General features: G+C 41.7%; 1 protein-coding gene and 2 non-coding genes across 4 annotated transcripts in view; 2 read left to right on the forward strand and 1 right to left on the reverse strand.

Annotated features, from left to right (window-relative positions):
• Positions 1-9,319, forward strand: part of KCMF1 (potassium channel modulatory factor 1) — a 78,211-nt gene extending 68,892 nt beyond the window's left edge. For both annotated transcript variants that reach the window (XM_069583085.1, XM_069583086.1), the window contains exons 5-7: positions 628-802; positions 2,783-3,065; positions 7,199-9,319. In XM_069583085.1, coding sequence (XP_069439186.1) covers positions 628-802; positions 2,783-3,065; positions 7,199-7,460 — 720 coding nt within the window. In that variant the 3' untranslated portion in view covers positions 7,461-9,319. The remainder of the gene's footprint in view (positions 1-627; positions 803-2,782; positions 3,066-7,198) is intronic.
• Positions 971-1,043, forward strand: TRNAE-CUC (transfer RNA glutamic acid (anticodon CUC)). The gene has a single exon. It is a non-coding gene; the product is annotated as a tRNA-Glu (tRNA).
• A 10,309-nt stretch (positions 9,320-19,628) lies between the features above and the next one.
• TRNAG-CCC (transfer RNA glycine (anticodon CCC)) lies at positions 19,629-19,701 on the reverse strand. The gene has a single exon. It is a non-coding gene; the product is annotated as a tRNA-Gly (tRNA).
• Positions 19,702-19,930: the final 229 nt, after the last annotated feature.

The following is a 19,930-nucleotide window of genomic DNA, read 5'->3' on the forward strand; positions in this document are numbered from 1 at the left end:
TCAAATCTGGTTTTCTGCTTAACAGCAGTATTAGGGGGAAAAAAAAGAAAAACACATTGACAGATTAAAACTGATAGTTGAAAGGAATCTTTGGCTCCTGAATTTAAATTATTTGTACTACTCCTTTCTCGTTACAGATGGTCACTGAGATTTGATTAGCCTGTATATTAGCACAACTCTCACCAGATATAAAAACTGATGGTTATTATTTGTGGTTACTGTGATATGAACATATATGGCTAAGGGAATATTTCCCTCTGGGTATCTGACCAGGTGGCACCTTTCACCTTGTCAGGTGATATTAACTCTGGCCCTTGTAGCTGGAACCTAGGAAGAGACTTCTTCCCATCTGGAGAAACTTTTTTTTCTCCTTGAAAACATACACACATATACAATATAGACACACAGTATATACATACATTGCTTTATATTCCAGTGTCCATTTTTAGAGTTAATAGCCTTCATAGACATAGTTGTGCCATTTGTATTCTAAATGTGCTGTTTTAAAATGCTTACAATTTGGGAAATCTGCGTGCTTATCTTGCAAGGGCTCAAGTGCCTTCTTTTATATATGTATTTTATTCTTACTATGAAATACCCGAGTCCTTTTCTTAACCTTGGAGTTATGATGAGTCGAGCGGCGTCCGACATGTACGTAGAATGTTTCACCCTGGCCGGGGGTTAGGAGGTCCTCGTGCGCGCAGATCAAACATGCACTTTACTAGCAGTTCTACTGGTGGACTTTCTTCTTCTCAGAGTTCATATTCTCCAAGCAATAGGGAAGCCATGGATCCCATAGCTGGTAAGTTAGTTTCACATCCTTAAGGGAAATGGCCAGGGATGGGGGGCTTCCTTTCAATTGGGGGAGTAGGATTTATGTTTCAGTCTCATCACCCTCCTGTGTTCCTTGACAAAATTCCCTGAAATTCGATAAGTGTAAAATATGTTTAAAGTAGACCATGTAGGGAATTCCCTGGTGGTCCAGTGGTTAGGATTCGGTACTCTCATTTCTGAGGGCCCAGGTTCGATCCCTGGTCAGGAAACTAAGATTCTGCAAGCCACATAGCAAAAAAATAAAAATATTTTTAAAGTCGAGTAGAACACGTAAAGTAGTTCATATTATTCTGGCATTTCTTTAAGTACTTAGAGGTTTAAAATGATAAGGAACGTCTGTGTTCTATTTGTGACCTCCAATGAAACCCAAGAAAATCATAGAAGATTTCAGAGTTGAAAGACCTCCAGAATTCTGTGGTTCAACCTCCTTCGTAAGCACACAGATAAGAAAACTAATTGACAAGACTAAAGAAATAAGCTCTCTCATGGAATGAAGTCAAGTAGGAATGTTTTGTACTTGTCTTAATTTGAGAATTATATTGTTATGAAACATTCATGTTCTAATAGCTTGGGAAAGTCTTACTTTAAAAAATCATTTGAACAGGTAATTTGTACCTGGATCTAATGCATGGCCAACCTGGACAGCAGAGCACTAAATTTGACAGCCAAAATGTCAGAAGTTGTTGTAGCCTAAGACCCTGAAAGACATGACCAGGCATTAAGAGTCCAGGAGCCTGGGCAAGACCAAAATGTGTGCACACAGTGGGATTTGCACCTGAAACATGGCAAATGTAAATCTGTCACCAAAAGTAGGAACAGTGTTACTCATAGAATCTTCTCTAAATTGTGAGCTATTCAGTGTAAAATCTAATTCCAGATGTGCTTTGGGCATTTGGATGTACAAGAAGCCCCAGAAAAACTTGAGTTTGGGGGATTTTAAAAAACACTGCCTCATCCAAAAGGAATATATTTACGTGCTGTCTTTGGTAGTAGGCTCTAAACATTAAGTGATTTCTGGGGGCAAAATTCAAATATGAGACATTTTCTCTATTCAGTTTTTTTCTGTCAGTGAAAATTATGTTAGTGATGGACTGTATGAAAAAACGGTGTTAAGAACCTCAGGGATTAAACAGCTGTGAGCAGTAAGGCAGAAACCTGCCCTGGAAATGAGTTTTAATGATGAAAAGCTTTGCCAGCCTGAGAATGTCCAAAAGGCAGCCATCAACTCCACACAAGCCACTGGGAGAAGGCAGGTGCTGCACCTCCCTTAGCTGAGAGTCTCCCAGTGAGCACAGCCTTGTGCAAACAGGAGTCTAAATAAAACAGGCTATGCAGTTGAGAGTCAGTCAGCCTCAGCGGTCATCACTGGAGCAGTGCCCTGCGACTCCGAGAGCAGCCCCAGAAGGTGCGAGAGAAAGGAGGCAGGGCGACCACAGTGAGAAACAATGCCGATCTCTCTCTCTGGTTTAATTCTGAGAGGCATTCAATCATTACATCAGTGTTGGAGTGCCCGCTATGTGTCAGGCATGGTTCTAAGAACCAGGAAAGCCATGAGCAGTGGACTTACTCCCTGCTTTCATGGAGGTCATATTGAGAAGGCTTATATTATGCTTGGACCAGTGGATGAAACACCTTAAATACTAAATACCGAGAGAAAGGATAACTAAATCAACCCGTTATGCAAACAACTGAAAAACCAATTTGCTGTTTCACTTAGAAAGAATTATATGTGTGCTAATAGTCATACGTATGTTTACATTTCCCTCACACAACTCCCGCCTCCAGAAGGCATCCTAAAACGTAGTAAGCTCCAAGCTGAGACTGTATGTTGCCCCAGGTTACCTTCCCGTTGATGATCGCTTTGAATGTTCGTCTGGTAAAAGGATGATGGTAGCATTTTGTTTTCTCCTACTGCAGTGGACATTAATGTCTTCATTTCCTCTGACAGAGCTTTTATCTCAGTTATCGGGAGTGAGACGTTCTGCAGGAGGACAGCTAAACTCCTCTGGCCCTTCCGCTTCTCAGTTACAACAGTTGCAGATGCAGCTGCAGCTCGAACGGCAGCATGCCCAGGCGGCACGGCAACAACTGGAGACCGCACGCAACGCAACCCGGCGCACTAACACAAGCAGTGTCACCACTACAATCACGCAATCCACGGCAACAACCAACACAGCTAACACAGAAAGCAGTCAGCAAACGATCCAGAACTCCCAGTTTCTTTTAACAAGGTAGTTCATTCATTAATGTGACTTGGAGAAGTATTTTGTTAACACTGCAGTCTGAGATAACCTTTGCTCTTTTGTCCTTATGTGTGTTCTTAAAGCCTCGACCTTTGCTCAGACCTTTAAAACTCACAGAAATCAAATCAAAATCTGTATTCAGTATTGCCTCAAAACTAAGAAAAATAATTGTTTGCTTTAAATAAACTGGGCTTCCCAGGTAGCACTAATGGTGATAGCCCAGCTAAAGAATCCATTGCAATGCAGGAGACCCTGGTTTGATTCCTGGGTTGGGAAGATCCCCTGGAAAAGGAAATGGCAACCCACTCCAGTATTCTTGCCTGAAGAATTCCATGGACGGAGGAGCCTGGCAGGCTTTACATTCCGTGTGGTCGCAGAGTCAGACACAACTGAGCAACTTTCACTTAGATCAACTATGAGTGCTGATAACCTTGTTCTAACAGTATCTCATCATGTGATAGGAATTTCCTTTCCTACATTGCCCATAAAACGTAAACACAGTATCATTACATATATGGGACGTATTAGGTATAGTTACTGTCATAATTAACATTGCTTTCTTTTTATAGCCGGTTTCAGTCTGCTCTGAAATATCCCAAAGTACAAGCAAGATTTTATAGTGTGGTGGTTTTCTTCTGAGAAATTCTGAAGAAGTGAAATTTAAATGTTTGTGGTTAACATATACAAAGTAGCTGTTTTAAAAAATGGTTTAGCACAGTGTAAAAAATACTTAGAACACACAGTAAATGGCTCTGCTGGATGGAATAGAGTTCATATTTGTTCTTGAAAGCTACCATTAGCAACTGAATATGTTCCTCTGCTGAGACCTCATGGGCATTTTATGTGACTTTTAAAAATAAAAGAATTTTAGAAAGAGCAGTGATGAGTAGACACAGGGTCAGCAGATAATGAGCCTGGTTCTAATTTGGACTTTTAATGGAACAGATAGGAATATAAAGTAAAAACTGTAAAAGGAAGAAAATTAGTGGAATATAGCAGTTGCCTCCAAAAAGTAATGTGACAGATATTAGAAAAAAGCATTATTTCCATTTATCTCTCTCTTATCTCATGCTTTTAAACATCTCTTGTTAGTACAGTGGCACATGTGTATAGTTGTAAATAACATATTGTGGATGCAGAATAAAAAATACTTGCCAATTCCTGCAAATAGGACCCCTGTCAAGAGCCCCAGCTTTTACCAGTTTGGACCTTAGGCAAGTCACTTTACTTCTCCAGACTATAATTAAATTCTATCTTAATATCCCTTGAGTTTTGCCTCATTTGAGTGAGAATTGTTTCGAGGATTAAATGGGAGCACTGGTATGTGTATGCTTTAGTTCAATGTCTGGCATATAACAAGAGCCCAATTAACAGTACTTATTATCTATCATTTGTTATGGCTCTAAGGAGGAAATTTCAAGTGAGAAGTTTACCTTTGGATTATTTCTGCAAAGTGAGTAACTATGCCTGATTATTACCAGAAAACGTTGCTTCAGCATAGAGCAATCACAGAGCCACAGATGGATCCATCCTTCTGCCATGTAACTTACCAGTAGGGACTGACAGACTTCAGGCTTCCAGCTTGCCGGGCTGGGTTCCGGCCTCAGAAAGGAACCCTACCAGTGTGTTGTCTGATGCAGGTTCGCTGGCCTGTGGGTGGAATGAATGTCCTGTCCCACTGCCCTTCAGAAGAGACATCTTCCACCTCTTTTCCACTCTGGTTTTATTTTGTTTTTGGAGCTCCAGCCTCAGTGAGCTTGATCTGGAACTTTTCTCTGTGCAGTTATTCTGTACCACCCCCACACCAGCAACCAGGAACAATAGGGTGGCCTCTGAGTGCTCTCCTTAGATCCTGGTGGTAGCTTCTGAAACGCCCCCTTCTGTCATCTGATACTGTACATTGCATAGTACCTAGCAATTGATAGACCACTCTCTACATCTTTCATTGTGTCATTAAATTCTGACTCATAAGGTTTATCTAAGGCAGCATTTCCTCCAAAATATTCCCTGGGACTTTGTATAGTCTAAGAAATATAAATAGTTATTTATGTTTAAGTTTTGTTCCTGGGAAATAAGCTTGGGCAAAACTAAGTAACAAAAATAGTTTATCTACAGTTGAGCATCTTCCAACTGCAAATACATAAATGTGCACACTGAGAATCTTCAAGCCCAGGAGAATGGCTGTGACATTTCCAAGTGGAAATCCTTGTCACTGGCCCACAGCTGTAATGTGATACATGCCTTGTCTTGGTCTGTTTGACTGGGGGCAAGTCCTGCTCCCACTGTCTTGGAATTGATGGTGCAACAGTGTCTTTGGGATCCACCAATGGTGGACCTTTCAGAAACCAACTGTAAGTGCCTGTGTCAGATCCCAGTCTCTTGGCAATGGAGCCAGCTAGTTTTGCTCACTCCAGGCTGAAGCTTCTTACAAGCTTTGCAGTTACTTCCAGATCCCAGATGAAGACTGGCCCACCAGGAAATCTAGCCTTAGTGCTGTTTTTATCTCCCTCGCCCCTTCAGGAGTGAAATATATTCTCAGTTATTTCTGAAAAATCAAAACTGTAATATAAGAATTACATGATTTCCAAAAGTTTGGGGGGCCTTAGCCTGCATGTTTCTAGTTTGCCTGTTTGCTATGTAAATAGTTGTCTCTGCATCTTTTCTCTTTATAATGGGTTTCACTTCAGTTTATTTTTCTTTTTAAGGCTTTTTCCAAAACTGAGAATGTGGAATGTACTTCATTTCTTAGCAGTTTCAAAGTTTTGATTTTGAATATGTAGCCTATTGCTCAGTCTCCTCTTCCAGTATATACTCTCTTGTATCCTGAATTTGGTTTTAATTATAAATGTCATCAGTCATTTCCTTTAGTGTGTGGATCTAATGTCGTTACTTTCCAGAGCCTTCTGTGTTCTTGCAGTTCTGAAATTTAGATCTTTTGTTTTCTGAGCCATTAATCTAATGGTTGAGTGGTTTGAACTTGATAGCTGTGAGATTTTTGAGCGTTACTTAACCTCTTCAGTTTCTTCTTCCCATAAATTGATAATAATGAAACCTAATTTGTAGGATTAAAAGAGATTATCCATACAAAAAACACTTAAAGCCCATATTGTCCGTCACATCTCCTCCATTGCTACTTTGAGATGCCCCCGTGCCTTCCAGCCCAGGTGGGACTGTGGAGACCAGGTGCTGGGTGCAGGTGAGCATGGGCTCCAGGTGCACCTGCTGCCCCTGGGGGTCACGCGTGCCTGCTGGACCTCCCTTCGCTGTTACCGTCTTCCTGTTTGATACTTTTCCTACCCCAGTGCTTCAATCAGTTTCCCTTTCTTTCTTGGACACTAAAAAATGTAGATAAATAAAATTAGCAATGAAACTAACCAGGATATTGCATAAGTCATTTAACAGGTTGGTAATCCGAACATGCTAATATCTGTCCTGTCTCTGTGTTGCTGAACCAGGTTTCCCAGCGTGACACAGGTCTCAGAAGCGTGTGTGTCAGTTGAGCGTAGTGGGCCGTTTTAAGTCTCAGGTCAGCCTTGTTGCAGGCTCCTTGGTAGGAGAGCATAGGTGCACACACGCATGCTCATGCGTGTGTCTGTTTGTACATGTGTGTTTGCCCTCTCATGCTCCTGGCCGTGTCTTTATTTTGGAAGAATTAGGTAGAAATAATAGAGAAAGGCCAAAAGAACTAGGATTTATTTTCAGTTGACTAGTTGCTATAGATTTTGTTTTTAGGACCAGCGTTGCTACTTTTCCTCTTTTTACTACCAACTGGTGAAATTCTGGTTAAGGAAATTACTACTTCCCCAAGCATCTAATCTGTTAGAAATTTTGTTTTCCTAGATTTTTCACCTCAGTTTTCTCTATAGGGAGTATGAGAAATCCAATGTGTTTTTTCTCATTGAAGCTAATTAAAGCATAGATTTGCACCTCAGGGTAACAGTATTGTTATCAGTGTGGGTAATTCACAGCCACATAATTAAGGAGGTAAATTAGAGCAAGGTGTTCCAATAATATGTCTTAGACTCTGTGGAGCTCGCATAACGTAGGACATTGTAGAAACTGACCATGCCATTGTTCCTTGACTTTTTACCAATGAGATCTTTTCTTTTTAATTTACGCAGGTTGAATGATCCTAAAATGTCTGAAACAGAGCGCCAGTCCATGGAAAGTGAGCGCGCAGACCGCAGCCTCTTTGTCCAAGAGCTCCTTCTGTCCACTTTAGTGCGCGAAGAGAGCTCGTCCTCAGACGAGGATGAACGGGGGGAAATGGCAGATTTTGGTGCTATGGGCTGTGTAGATATTATGCCTTTAGATGTTGCTTTAGAAAACCTAAATTTAAAAGAGAGTAATAAAGGAAATGAGCCTCCACCACCTCCTCTTTGATGACATCCCAATTCGCAGACAATGTCCTCTGTGCTGTATTTGCCAATGAAAGTGGACAACAACTATCTTGGGTTTGTTTGGTGATTGTAATTTCAGGTCTGTCACTCTTGTTACATTGTGTACATTCAAAAAGGAAGAGAGAAAAATATATATGATAATCATTTCCACTTAACTAATTTTTACTTCTAGCAGGTAAATGTAGGTAGCAGTGCAGGGGTGATCTCTGCTTCCTGCACCCTGACATGCAGAAGGCTCTCGTAATACTCCACATTCAAACTGAAGAGGAAAATGGAAATCTCTAATGAAGCTGCTGTGTGTATTTATGAATATTAATGAATAAAAACTGCTTGGATGGTTTACCTTAACTACTGCATGAGGTTTTTTGCAGCGTGCATGAGTTTTAGTGACCTTGTTATTTAAGAAATTTAAATACAAGGAGTAAAACTTAAAACAAACATAAAAGCCCAAAGCTTTCCCAAACATTATTCAATGGTTACGAGGCAAAAGAGTTCCTTGACAAAGTAGCTTTTGAATAATGTCTGCCTGAATCACCTTTCTTTGTGTGCCTCCTACGCACAAGCCAGCTCTGCAGTGGAACCTGGGGTCGTAGCCGGTGTCGCTCCGCCCTGTGTGACTGTCCCGTCGCCCTGTCAGTCATCTTCCGTGTGGAGCTCAGCCTGTCTAACTCATCCATAGAAGATACACCAGTACAGCTGCTGTGGGAATCTGCTGCAGGCGTCTGTGTGTCCTGAAAACAAGTCTTGTTCTCTTTGTTTAAAAAGTTCTTTTTGTGGTTGTTGAAAATTTTTTTCAATTGTTAAATATGTTCTATTCAGGTGTAGATGAATTTCATTTATTCACTGTTCAACAAAGTTAACCTGGATTATGTTGTCTTTGTTTTTGAAAATCTCACCTTCTCGATCATATGTTGCGTTATTTATGTATTTGCTTCATAGTTTTGCTGAGACAGATCAGTATCAGGGGAGCTTTGAGGATTTGCCTTCCCAGACTTTGTCAATATATTACAACCAAATTCTTAATGCTAAGTTTAGCACCTTTTTATTTATTGGGTTTTTTTTTTCAAGCATAAAAAGTAAAGCCTTTTAATTGAATCATGCCACCTATATGCCTATATTATTAATCCTATGTGTAAAAAAAAAATTGTACAGCTTTTTTGGGTTTGTTTTGGGGTTTGAAGGGGCCGGGATATTTTTTTATTTTCTGTTCCAGTTTTTGTGCATAGACTTTCACAATAGCTCCAAGGCAGGGACAGTGGGTTTGGGGGTAGGGGAGGGGGCAGTTTTTGGAATGTAAATTTAGGACTTTTAAAAAAGGTGCGCACAGCTTCTGATAAATTTATAACTAGACTTAACCTAATCATGTCTTGTTCCAGTGCTCTCTCTCCTCCGAGACCTTCCCTCTGTCTCCCCTCTCTCCTCCTATCTGTGTTTCTCTGTTTCTTCAACAAGCATACAGACTCGAGCACCCTCCGGTGTTCTCCTGAGAACTGTGAAGTCCATGCTCATTCAGATGTAACCAAAAAAGATGTCACCCCACATTTCTTTAAAAAAAAAAAAAACTGTGGCTTCTCCTCCTCTGAAACTTCAGCCTCCCAACAGTTTCCAGACACCCTAGCTTTGTTTTCTTTAGTCTCTGCGATGGAAAATGTTTTAAAGGAAATTCTATATAGGCTTCTGGTTACACTAGAAGTCCAGCCCAGTAGGGTTTTTTTTTTTTTTTTTTTTTTTTTCAAATCAGTTGTTAAGACGTTTCCAAAACCAGTTTTCAAGCTGTGGTCTTTTCACACACATCTTCTGCACATACGTCACACATTTCAATAAAGCATTTTCAAGACTGTTGGCCACTTGGATTTCTTTGGTGTTGGTAAACTAGCCTAACCATTATTCAGAGATTATATATCTCTAACCTAGATTTTTGTTTTTTTGTTCTTTTCATGTTTGACTTTGGAGGTCCTGATTTTGTATGAATGCATTACTTTGGATGTGAGAAATAGAAATTGTCAATTATGTGCTTTCCCTTTTCTGCACAAATTCTGGGAAAATGTAAGATCCTTCCTTTTTTTAAACATGGTTTGAGGGAATAGCTGTAAGTCCCATCAGGGCAGTTTAATTTAACTTAGATGATCAATCTGACACTTCAGAAGACCTAAAGGTTCATAAAATTCCATCTCATACAGAATACTGTATATTATTTTTTACCAGATATTTTACAAATACCTCATCCTGTATGTAATCAATAATAATGTATTAGGGTAGAAAGACACAGATTATCAATATAAAAAATATATTTAAGCCCTTCAAATTCTTGTGTCCTTTTCTTTAGTTTCTTAATTAACATCGTATTATTGGAATTACTGAATAAAAATAATTGCAAAGACTGATGTAGAGGAGAGCAATATACCATTGTTTATCTTGGCTACGGCTTCAGGTTTCTAAGAACTAGATCCTGAGTTTTGAGAGGATTTGGTTTGGTTGAGTTTTGAGTGAGTTGTCTAGTATGTAAGTTTCTAAGTGTTCTGCAGTGCTTGTCTTTACTTCCTGTATGGAAGTAATTTAAATCTTTCTGCTCAAGACATTCTGTAAGAAATTTAACATCATGACTCAGAATACCTTTCCTCCCCTACCCCCCAAAAAAAACTAGTGAAGAGGAAGACCTGAAGGGGATGTTGAAACTCTATTTTTTTCTATTTCTGCTATACTGTCTTTTAAGAATCCAGAAGTAATTCCTGTTAAATTGTAACTGGGGGTAGGGTTTCGTGGGCTTCCCACTCCTGGATATTTAGTCACCTAGAACAACGGAATTTTGGAATTTGGCTGAAATAGTAGAATCTGCCTCTACCTCAGGTTTTCATTCATTTAGTTTTCTGAAATACTGAAGCTCTCTTGAGCAAATAGAAATGCCTGTGCTTTTATAACTGTGGTCATAGGATACGCGTTCTATGATTGGTTACAGTGAAATATTTGGATTTGTATTCAGATTGTATCTGTCTTTTGTTTATTTTCTCTTTGAACCACAGAGTTGAAGCCTAGGTTATATAGTAGATTCTTATTTCATTTATAATTAGACTCACGCAATATAAGAGAAGGCCCCTTTCCCTATGAACAATCCACAAAGAAATGTAGTTTAAGAAAGCAGATTCCATTACTAGACCAACAGAAACAATACAAAAATCCATCCATTCCGTTATCCTCCCCCCAGTTTTTTCCCTCTCAATACTTGAATTTTCAATGACGTACAAAGAGATTTTATAATAAGCCTCTTTCTGATCTGTGGGCCATAGTTAAAAGTAAGCAGTTCACAGAGTTCTCTTGATGGCCCCTCATAGCAAGTGACCCACTTCACTTGTGCATTTCACTCCATGGGTCTTGAGCCTCACAGACTTCAAAATCTCAGCTCTTTTTAAGGCTATATAAGGAAAGGTGGTCAAGAAGAAAGATGGTGGGAGGAGGTGGTTGGCGAAAGGGGGGTCTTCTGAATGAAGTCCCAGCCACTGAAAGTGTCCGATAAAACAGGTAAGTGGACTGTAACTGGAGTCTCATGTGGTTAGTGCAGTAATGGGTAAAAAAACTATCCACGTGTAACAGTGGGTGCTAGAAGCTGTTTAACAAGTGTATCTGTTCTGTAGCATAAAGCCCCACATCAGGGTTTAGTAAATACATGAGAGAGCTGCCATGTCTCCCTTACTTGCAGACACAGTTTTGGAGGTACAAGCAAAATTGATTTCACATGCAATAAGTAAAATGCCAGGTATGAAACTTTCCCAGAATTATATGCTAAAGTTGGTGTTAATTCTGGCACAAGGGTCAGGCTCTTCCATGCTCTTATTTTCAGGGGGCAGGGAATTGGGGAACCTTTGCCATGTGGCTTGCAGGATCTTAGTTCCCCAACCAGGAATTGAACCTGGGCCCCGGCAGTGAAAGCAGTGAGGCCTAACCACTGAACCGCCAGGGAACTCCCTCACTGCTCTTTTTTGAAGTTCCACTAGGCACTTAAAAACTCAAAATAGCTCTCTCCCTGAGGCATGGTTAACTGAAGCCCTAGGTCCAGGCTAAGCTGGAGAGAGGTTTAAGTTGGAACATAAGATGGAACAGCAGTTTGCAGACTTGCTGGTCATTTATAACAATGTTATGAGATTCTTTGGCTTTTAAATATGGCCTTAAATTCATCACAGTATCCCAAAGTGGAGTTCAGATGACTTTGTTTCTCAGAATAGTATAAAAATCTAATCCTTGTGCCCATTGACCTCAGCCATACCTAAGCAATGCTTTGTCTTTGTTTCTGATTAGTACTCTAATTTTCAACCCATCTCTGTCAAGTAATTCTTCTATAAATAAATACATGAGCTTGGGAAGTTACTTCTTTAAGGAACCCTACAGCAAGCCTAGATAACTTGGTTAGCAGATTCAAATATGAGAGACTATTCATCTCAGGCTGGTCCAGAACATAACATCTTAGTTGCTATCAAGTGGGTGCCTTGGCTAGCTGCCTCAAATTACAAAGAACAATGCTCTTCTCAAGGTTTCAGGTTTCGTAGAGTCCATAGAACTTTACAGCAGTAGTAAAAGAGATGATTCAAAAAAAGAAACCCTTGAGTATGATTTTGTATCCCTGGTTAGCTGTTCTTGATAAACAGATTGTGCACAAAAGTTGAATGTGTGTGTCTGACCTGAAGCCCTATGGGCCAGGTGTGCACACACCCTCCTAGAGTTGCTTTCCTTAGGCCTAGATGAGTTCTAATCTGAAGAATTCACTGATCCCTTACGAACCGCCAGGAACCTAGTACTTTTGCTTTGCAGACAGTGGGTGTGGCCTGCTCTGTGTGCGTAAACCACCATCACCCCTGTCTTCTCATTCATACATACTTCCTGAGCTCTCAGTGGGTCCAGAGCCTTGGTCTAAGCCTAAGCATAATTTACAACTTGTAGTTTTTACAGATGTTCCCTCTGTAAGTGGATTCTTCAGGAGTGATCCTACAAGAGTTTTCCTCTATTGGGAGTGTTTTCAAAAATCACCAAGCCTGTTGCATTTGGTAGAAAAGGTGACCAGTCTGATCTGGTGAGTGTGCTACTCTTGGAAATCTTGTCAGATTGGAGTGAGTGTGTTTAGAATCCTGCTTTAGACACGAAATACTAGTCTGCATTTGAAAGCAAAAGTATTAGTCACTTCAACCCTGTCTGACTCTCAGAGACCCTGTGAACTGTATGTAGCTCACTAGATATCTCTGTCCTTGGAATTCCCCAGGCAAGAATACTGGAGTGGGTTGTCATTCCCTTCTCCAGGGGATCTTCCCAACCCAGGGATCAAACCTGGGTCTCCTGCATTGCAGGCAGATTCTTTACTGTCTGAGTCACCAGGGAAGCCTTTTGATAGCAAAGCTGCACAAAAACAGTTGGGACATCCTATTCTGTAAGCTTGGATGAAGTCCCAGCTCCCTCCTTTTAGATCTTCTGACTGTAGATAAGAGATTTAAACACTTGAGATAGAAGCAGAATATTCTTAAGGTAAGATTTTGCAGTACTCCTAAATCAGCAAGTGTGCCAGACCATCTAGGAAGCAGGCTTCAGCCACACTTTCTTCGAGGTGAAGATTACATAGATGTTTTACACCCTAGTCACATAAGCTGTTTTAGCCAAGCACGACTATTTTGTGACCATATGGATTGTAGTTCTTTACCACTAATGCCACCTGGGAAGCCCCAACAGGACACCTAGTTTCACCAGTGAAAAACAGCATTTTAGGATATACAGCATGCTAATGAAAGTTTGCTACTTCGAAAAAAAGAGCTTGAGTGAACCCAAATGAATGGCAGCGACCATGTTACGTTGTAACAGGCTCCCAGACTAATTTACACTGAATCCTTATATGGATTATCTTTATAACATCATCACTTGGTCACCCAGCTTATCTGTGTTCTGATTTGAATACATTTTGGGGTATGTATATATAAACAAACGTGTTGTGCACAGCACTTTTCATTCATGGTGGAGCTTCAGTGACTGTTGCTTCCATCTTAGAAGTTATGCTCAACAGACATGTGGTAGCAGTCTTAACTGTTCTATAGGGAACTTTTGTAGTTTAAAATGCCCCGATGGATCTCTTATTCTTGGCCCTCTCTGCTTCCTCTCCTATCTCCTCTGTCTTCCATCTGTGTGTGTGTTTTGTTAGTGTTTCTAGTGACACCTGAGGTTTTAGCTCCATTTGCCTGCAGAATTCTCAAGGACCCATCCAAGTTCCCTTAAGACCCATTGCTGATGGCACCTGGGATGACCATGAAGACTGCTGAGCCAGAGAGGGGAAGGTGGGGCCTCTGCTCAGTGCAGACAAGGACCTTGGAATAGTTACCTGCTCACAGCCTCATAGGACAAGTGAGACTACAGAGACGGAACTGGGGAGGAGACCCCAGAACTTTATCTGCACTGCACGAGTCCCACCGCCAGAGAGAAGGTTCAAAGCTTGCTACCCATCAATTTTTCCCCCCGGTTTTCGTTGCTGAGCAAGAGCTTTCTCCAGTTGCAGCAAGTGGGAGCTACTCTTCTTGCAGCGTACAGGCTTGTCATCGCAGTGGCTCCTCTTGTTGCAGAGCATGGACTCTAGACGCATGGGCTTCGGTAGTTGCAGCACGCAGGCTTAGTAGTCATGGTACACAAGCTTAGTGGCTTTGCAGCATTTAGGGTCTTCCCAGACCAAGGGTCGAACCCAGGTCCCATCTGATTAAACCATAACCCACTGCATAGATTTCTAGGTGTTTGTGTGGTGGCCATGGTGCCAGACACTCTTTTCACCCTGCCCAATCTCAAATTGCCTTCCAGGCACCCAAGGATTGGCTAATATTTGTTAAAAGTTGCAACAAAGATTTCTTTTCACAATTTACTATGCTGTTATAAGATAGACATTGTTATAGAGCATTTCACCTAGAATTTAGGGCAGTTTTGATAAAGTATTTGGAAAATGCTCAGCTTTTAGAGGGTTTCCCTTGTGGCTCAGTTGGTAAAGAATCCTCCTGCAATACAGGAGACCTGGGTTTGATCCCTCAGTTGGGAAGATCTGCTGGAGAAGGGAAAGGCTACCCACTCCGGTATTGTGGCCTGGAGAATTCCGTGGACTTTATAGTCCATGGGGTCACAAAGAGTTGGACACTTTTCAGCTTTTAGATGTTTATAAATTCTTTAACTGCCATAACAGATGGTAGTTAAGAAAAAGAATGGAATAAGATTGGTGGAAAGGAGACGTGTTGAAAAGATTGCAGTGAGCCATAAGAATGTATATGAATGTTCAGGGGACTAGGGTTCAGGACTTTCCTGGTGGTACAGTGCACAAGAATCCATCTGCCAATGCAGGGATCATGGGTTTGATCCCTGCTCCGGGAAGATTCCATGTGCCTTGGAGCAACCAAAGCCCACAAGCCGCAACTACTAAAGCCACATGCTGAAGCCTGTGCACCTCAACAAGAGAAGCCATGCAATGAGAAACCTGTGCATTGCAATGAAGAGTAGCCTCTACTCACCACAACTAGAGAAAGCCCATGCACAGCAACAAAGACCCAGCACAGCCAAAATTAAATAATTTTTTAAAAGAGAAGAAATTAGGGTTCAATTCATCACCTGAAGTTTCCCTCTCCCACTTCAAAAGTACCCAAGTCAGGGAATTACCTGGCGGTCCAGTGGTTAAGACACAGTGCTTTCATTGTGGGGGTCCAGTTTCCATCCCTGGTCAGGGAACTAAGATCCCACAGGTTGCATGGTTCGGCCAAAGGGAAAAAACTACCAAATCCAAGACTGGACTAAAAGACAAGTCCTGGGCAATCATTGGTCAAGAGTCTGAAATTTGGGGGGATTCCTTGGATTAATGATGTCACTCACCTCAAGGGTGTGGGGAGATGATGGTGTTCCTTAATCAAAGGCTAGAACTTGAAATTCACCACATGGATTAAAAGATGCATGCTTTCAAATTAAGAGCAGTAGATAGAGCTTGAAAGGGAGTTGAGTTAAAAGTGAAGTTTAAACCGGGAGAATGGACCTGTGGGATTAAAGTTCAGAGTTGGAAAGGTCCGATTGCCCTCTGAATGCAGGAGTTCCCGTGGAAACACACCTTAAAAATGACAGGGAGAAGATAAAGTGCGGTGGGTACAAGCGCAGATGTGGGTGTCAGTTCTAGATCCACCACTTACAGGCTGTGTGATCTTGGTTGAGATAATTAACCTTAAACTGTGCCAGTTTCCTCACTATTAAATGAAACTAATAATATTAATGTGCTCAGTCAGTGCCTGGCACAAAATAATCATTCAATGAATGTAGGCGATCAGTCAGGTGACAGAGAACAATGTGAAGATTCCCCTGGGCACATACCCCAGACAGAGGAAAACACGCGCTTCTGCAAAGGCAGCACGTCGATTAACGCTTCTAAGAGATTCTAGCAACCATCTCCACTGAAGCTCAGTGACCTATAAAAGCCACAAAACCTCAAGAGTCTTTAACTGAAGAGTTTGCAATCAGAGGACGGAGGTATCCCTCTAGGTCAGGTGACCACAGGTCTAAAGAATAAGATTAACCAAGACCCTCCTAAACACCCTGCCTCCTGTCCATTGACTCAGTGTGTTGAGCCCTCCTAAGTGCTGGGCACTGTTCAGGCACTTGAGTTTACAGAGCACAAAGCAGAGTTGTCCCCAGCGTACCGAATAGCATGGTCTGCTTACTTTTTTTCTTTGGTCATACACGGTGTCTGTGAGATCTTATTTCCTGGACCAGGGATCTAACCCGTGCCCCCTGCAGTAGAAGCTCAGAATCTTAACCACTAGTCCACCAGGGAGGTCCCCAGTCTGCTTTCTCTTCAGTTGCTTAGGGCAAAATCGGCTGGAATCGTTTTCTTCTCTTTGTTTCCTTGTATTTCACATCCATTTATTTATTTTTTCAAGTGCCTACCAGGGCACTCCAGGTGCCACGAGGCTGCCATAACAAAATACCACAAACTGGGTAGCTTAAAGTAACAGAAACGTATAGTCTCACACTTCTTCCTGAAACCAGGGGTCACAAAGCCAGTGTCAGCCACCACACTCCCTCTGGAGGTGCTCTGGCCCCTTCCTTGCCTCTTCCAGCCCTGGTGGTTCCAGGCATTCCTTGGCTTGGAATTCCAGTCTCTGCCTCCGTCTTCACATCGCCTTCACCTCGTGTGTCTCCACAGCCATTTCGTCAGTAAATCCTGCTGACTCTAATTCCACAGCTTGCCCAGGAACTGACCCTTCCTCACCATCTCCACGGCTGCCTGGGCCCAAGTCACCACCATCTCCCACGAGGCCATTGCCCTTGTATCCCCACTAGCATCCCCATCTCCTCAGGATCAGTCCTCAACGCAGTGGCTGAGCCACCTTGTTAGAACCAGGGGAGATGCGGTCCCTTCGCCCCTCAAATCCTCCCAAGGCACCCTTCTTTCTGAGAATGAAGGCAGCGGTCTTGCCATGGCCCCAGGGCGCTGCAAGGTGTGGTTAGCGTCACTCTTCTGTGCTCATCTTCGCTGCTCTCTTTCCTCCCTGGCCTCAGACTTGCAGGCCACCTCGGTGTCCTCAGGGGACTTTGCCTTCTTAGTTCCTTCTCTTGGAGGGTCCGCCTTCCCTCACTTCCTCCTCTTTGTCTGTGAGACCTTTCCTGATCCTTCAGTTAAAAACAGCGATTCCCGCACCCCAGATTCCCCCAGTCCCTGCCCGGCTTCATTGTTTGCCCAACACTCCTCTCACCATCTGACTCCCCCTCATACGCACACATATACACACACACATATACACATACACATACGCACACATGCACACACCTAAACACACATATATTAGCTTAGTACAAAAGCGATCACAGTTTCGGACCATGAGTTTTAAAATCTTTATAACTAGGCTCAAATACATCTTTATGGATCAAAATAGGAACCATTAAAATCAACACATTTTTGCCAATGAGAAGTAAGTTTGCTTATTCCTATAGAGTAAAAATCTATGCTTTGGTATTCAACGAACTCTTGGAAAGCATTTTCTGCCTCCTACTAGTTATGGAAGCATTTTCCCTGCCAAAAGTTTTCCAGATGCTTGAAGAAGCGATAGCCGGTTGGCAAGAGGTCAGGTGAATACAGCAGACGAGGCAAAACTTTGTAGCCCAGTTCATTCGTCGTTTGAAGCCTTGGTTGCGTCACATGCAGTCGGGCGCTGTCATAGAGAGAGCTGGGCAGACCACCAAACAGCGACCATGACATTTTTTTGGTGAAAGTTTGGCTTTGGGAAGTGCTTTGAAACTTCTCGCTCCATCCACTAAGCTGGTCGTCACCAACTGTAAAAATCCGCTTTTCATCGCACGTCGCAATCAAACCAAGAAATGATACATTGTTGTTGGGTAGAATAAGCAAAGATAACACTTCAAAACAACATTTTTTTTAATTTGCTGTCAGCTCAGGAGGCACCCACTTATCAAGCGTTCTCACCTTTCCAATTGCTTCAAATGCCAAACAACCACAGAATGGTCAACACTGAGTTCTTTGGCAACTTCTGCAGTTGTAGGAGGGTCAGCTTCAACGATAGCTCTTGATTGGTCATTGTCAACTTCCGATGGGTGGCCACTGCACTCCTCATCTTCAAGGCTCTCATCTCCTTTGCAAAACTTCTTGAACCACCACTGCACTGTACGTTTGTTAGCAGTTCCTGGGCCAAATGCATTGTTGATGTTGTGAGTTGTCTCCACTGCTTTACGACCCATTTTGAACTCAAATAATAAAATCGTTTGAATTAGATTTTTGTCTAACATCATTTCCCTGGTCTAAAATAAATATTAAAAAACAGCAAGTAATAAGTCATTAGTGAAAAAAACATAAAGCAAGAAATGCACATTAAAATGATGTATAACATAGCCACATTTATTTAAGAACATATTCCAATATCAAACAGGAAAATTCAACAATTCGAGGCCGCAATTACTTTTGCTCCAACATAATATATACATGAATTTGGGTAAACTCCGGGAGTTGGTGATGGACAGGGAGGCCTGGTGTGCTGCAGTTCATGGGGTCACAAAGAGTCAGACATGACTGAGCAACAGAACTGAGCTGAACTGAACTGAATACATATATACGCAGATACATTCATACACACATACACACATAAACAGACACACTCACATACATAAACATATACCCATATACATACACGTGTATAACACACATATATACACACACACACATACCCCTGTGCACATACATAAACATATATACATGCACACACATGAGTCCCAGCTTTCTGTCAGTATTATTTGTCACTAAATCCCTGCATGTACAATGATGCTCGGCACATAGTAGTTGCTCCATAAATATTTATGGGATGAAAGGATGACAATTGAGGGCCACATGCTATTAAGAGTGATTTTTATTATTTTAAAGGTTCACACCAATATAAAATACTCAGATATTGTGGATAAGAGTTTGGTAGTTTCTCAAAAGATTAAACATAGTTACCATTGTTGTTGTTCAGTCACTCGGTTGTGTCTGATTCTTTTGCAACCCCATGGACTGTAGCCCACCAAGCTACTCTGTCCATGGATTTCCCAGGCAAGAATACTGGAGTGGGTTGCCATTTCCTTCTCCATATGACCCATCAATTCCACTCCTAGGTATATACTCAAGAAAATTAAAAACATTTGTTCACACAAAAACGTATACATGAGTGTTCAGAGCAGCATTACTCATAACAACAAGGAAGTAGAAGCAACCCAAATGTCCTTTAAGTGATGAGTGGATAAATAAAACAGGATATATCTGTGCAGTAGAGTATCATTTGACCGTAAAGAAGAATGATGTTCTGACACACGCAACAACTTAGATGGGCCTTGAAAACTTTAAGGTAAATGGAAGAAGCTAGACACAAAAGGCCATATGTTGTATGATTCCATTTAAATGAAATGACCAGAATAGACAAATCCACAGAGACAGAAAGTGGATTAGTGGTCACCAGAGGCCAGGGAGACAGGAGAATGGAGAGTGACAGCTAATGAGTGCAGTTTATTTTGTTTTCTTTTGTTATTTAATGTTTGTTTATTTGGCTGCATCGGGTCTTACTTGTGGCTTGTTGGCTGTCTGATCTTTGCGGCGGCATTCGAAGACTTGGTTGTAGCATGTGGGCTCTAGTTTCCTGACCAGGGACCGAACCTGGGCCCTCTGCATTGGGAGCACAGAGTCCTAGCCACTGGACCATCAAGGAAGTCCTCAGTTTTTGAAGTGAAGAGAATGTTCAGAATTAGGTAGTGGTGACAGTCGCACAATTCTGTGAATATACTAAAGCACTTAAACGTATATTTTAAGATGGTAAATTGCATGTGAACCTTCTCTAAATATGTATATGTATATACCTGTGTTAGATATTCTTTTATCCCTGTATTACAGATGATGAAACCAAGTGCCCAGCAGAAGCTCTGCCCTGGTGCCCCTCA

This window comes from Ovis canadensis, chromosome 3, assembly GCF_042477335.2.
Source record: "Ovis canadensis isolate MfBH-ARS-UI-01 breed Bighorn chromosome 3, ARS-UI_OviCan_v2, whole genome shotgun sequence".
NCBI classification, from domain to species: Eukaryota; Metazoa; Chordata; class Mammalia; order Artiodactyla; family Bovidae; genus Ovis; species Ovis canadensis.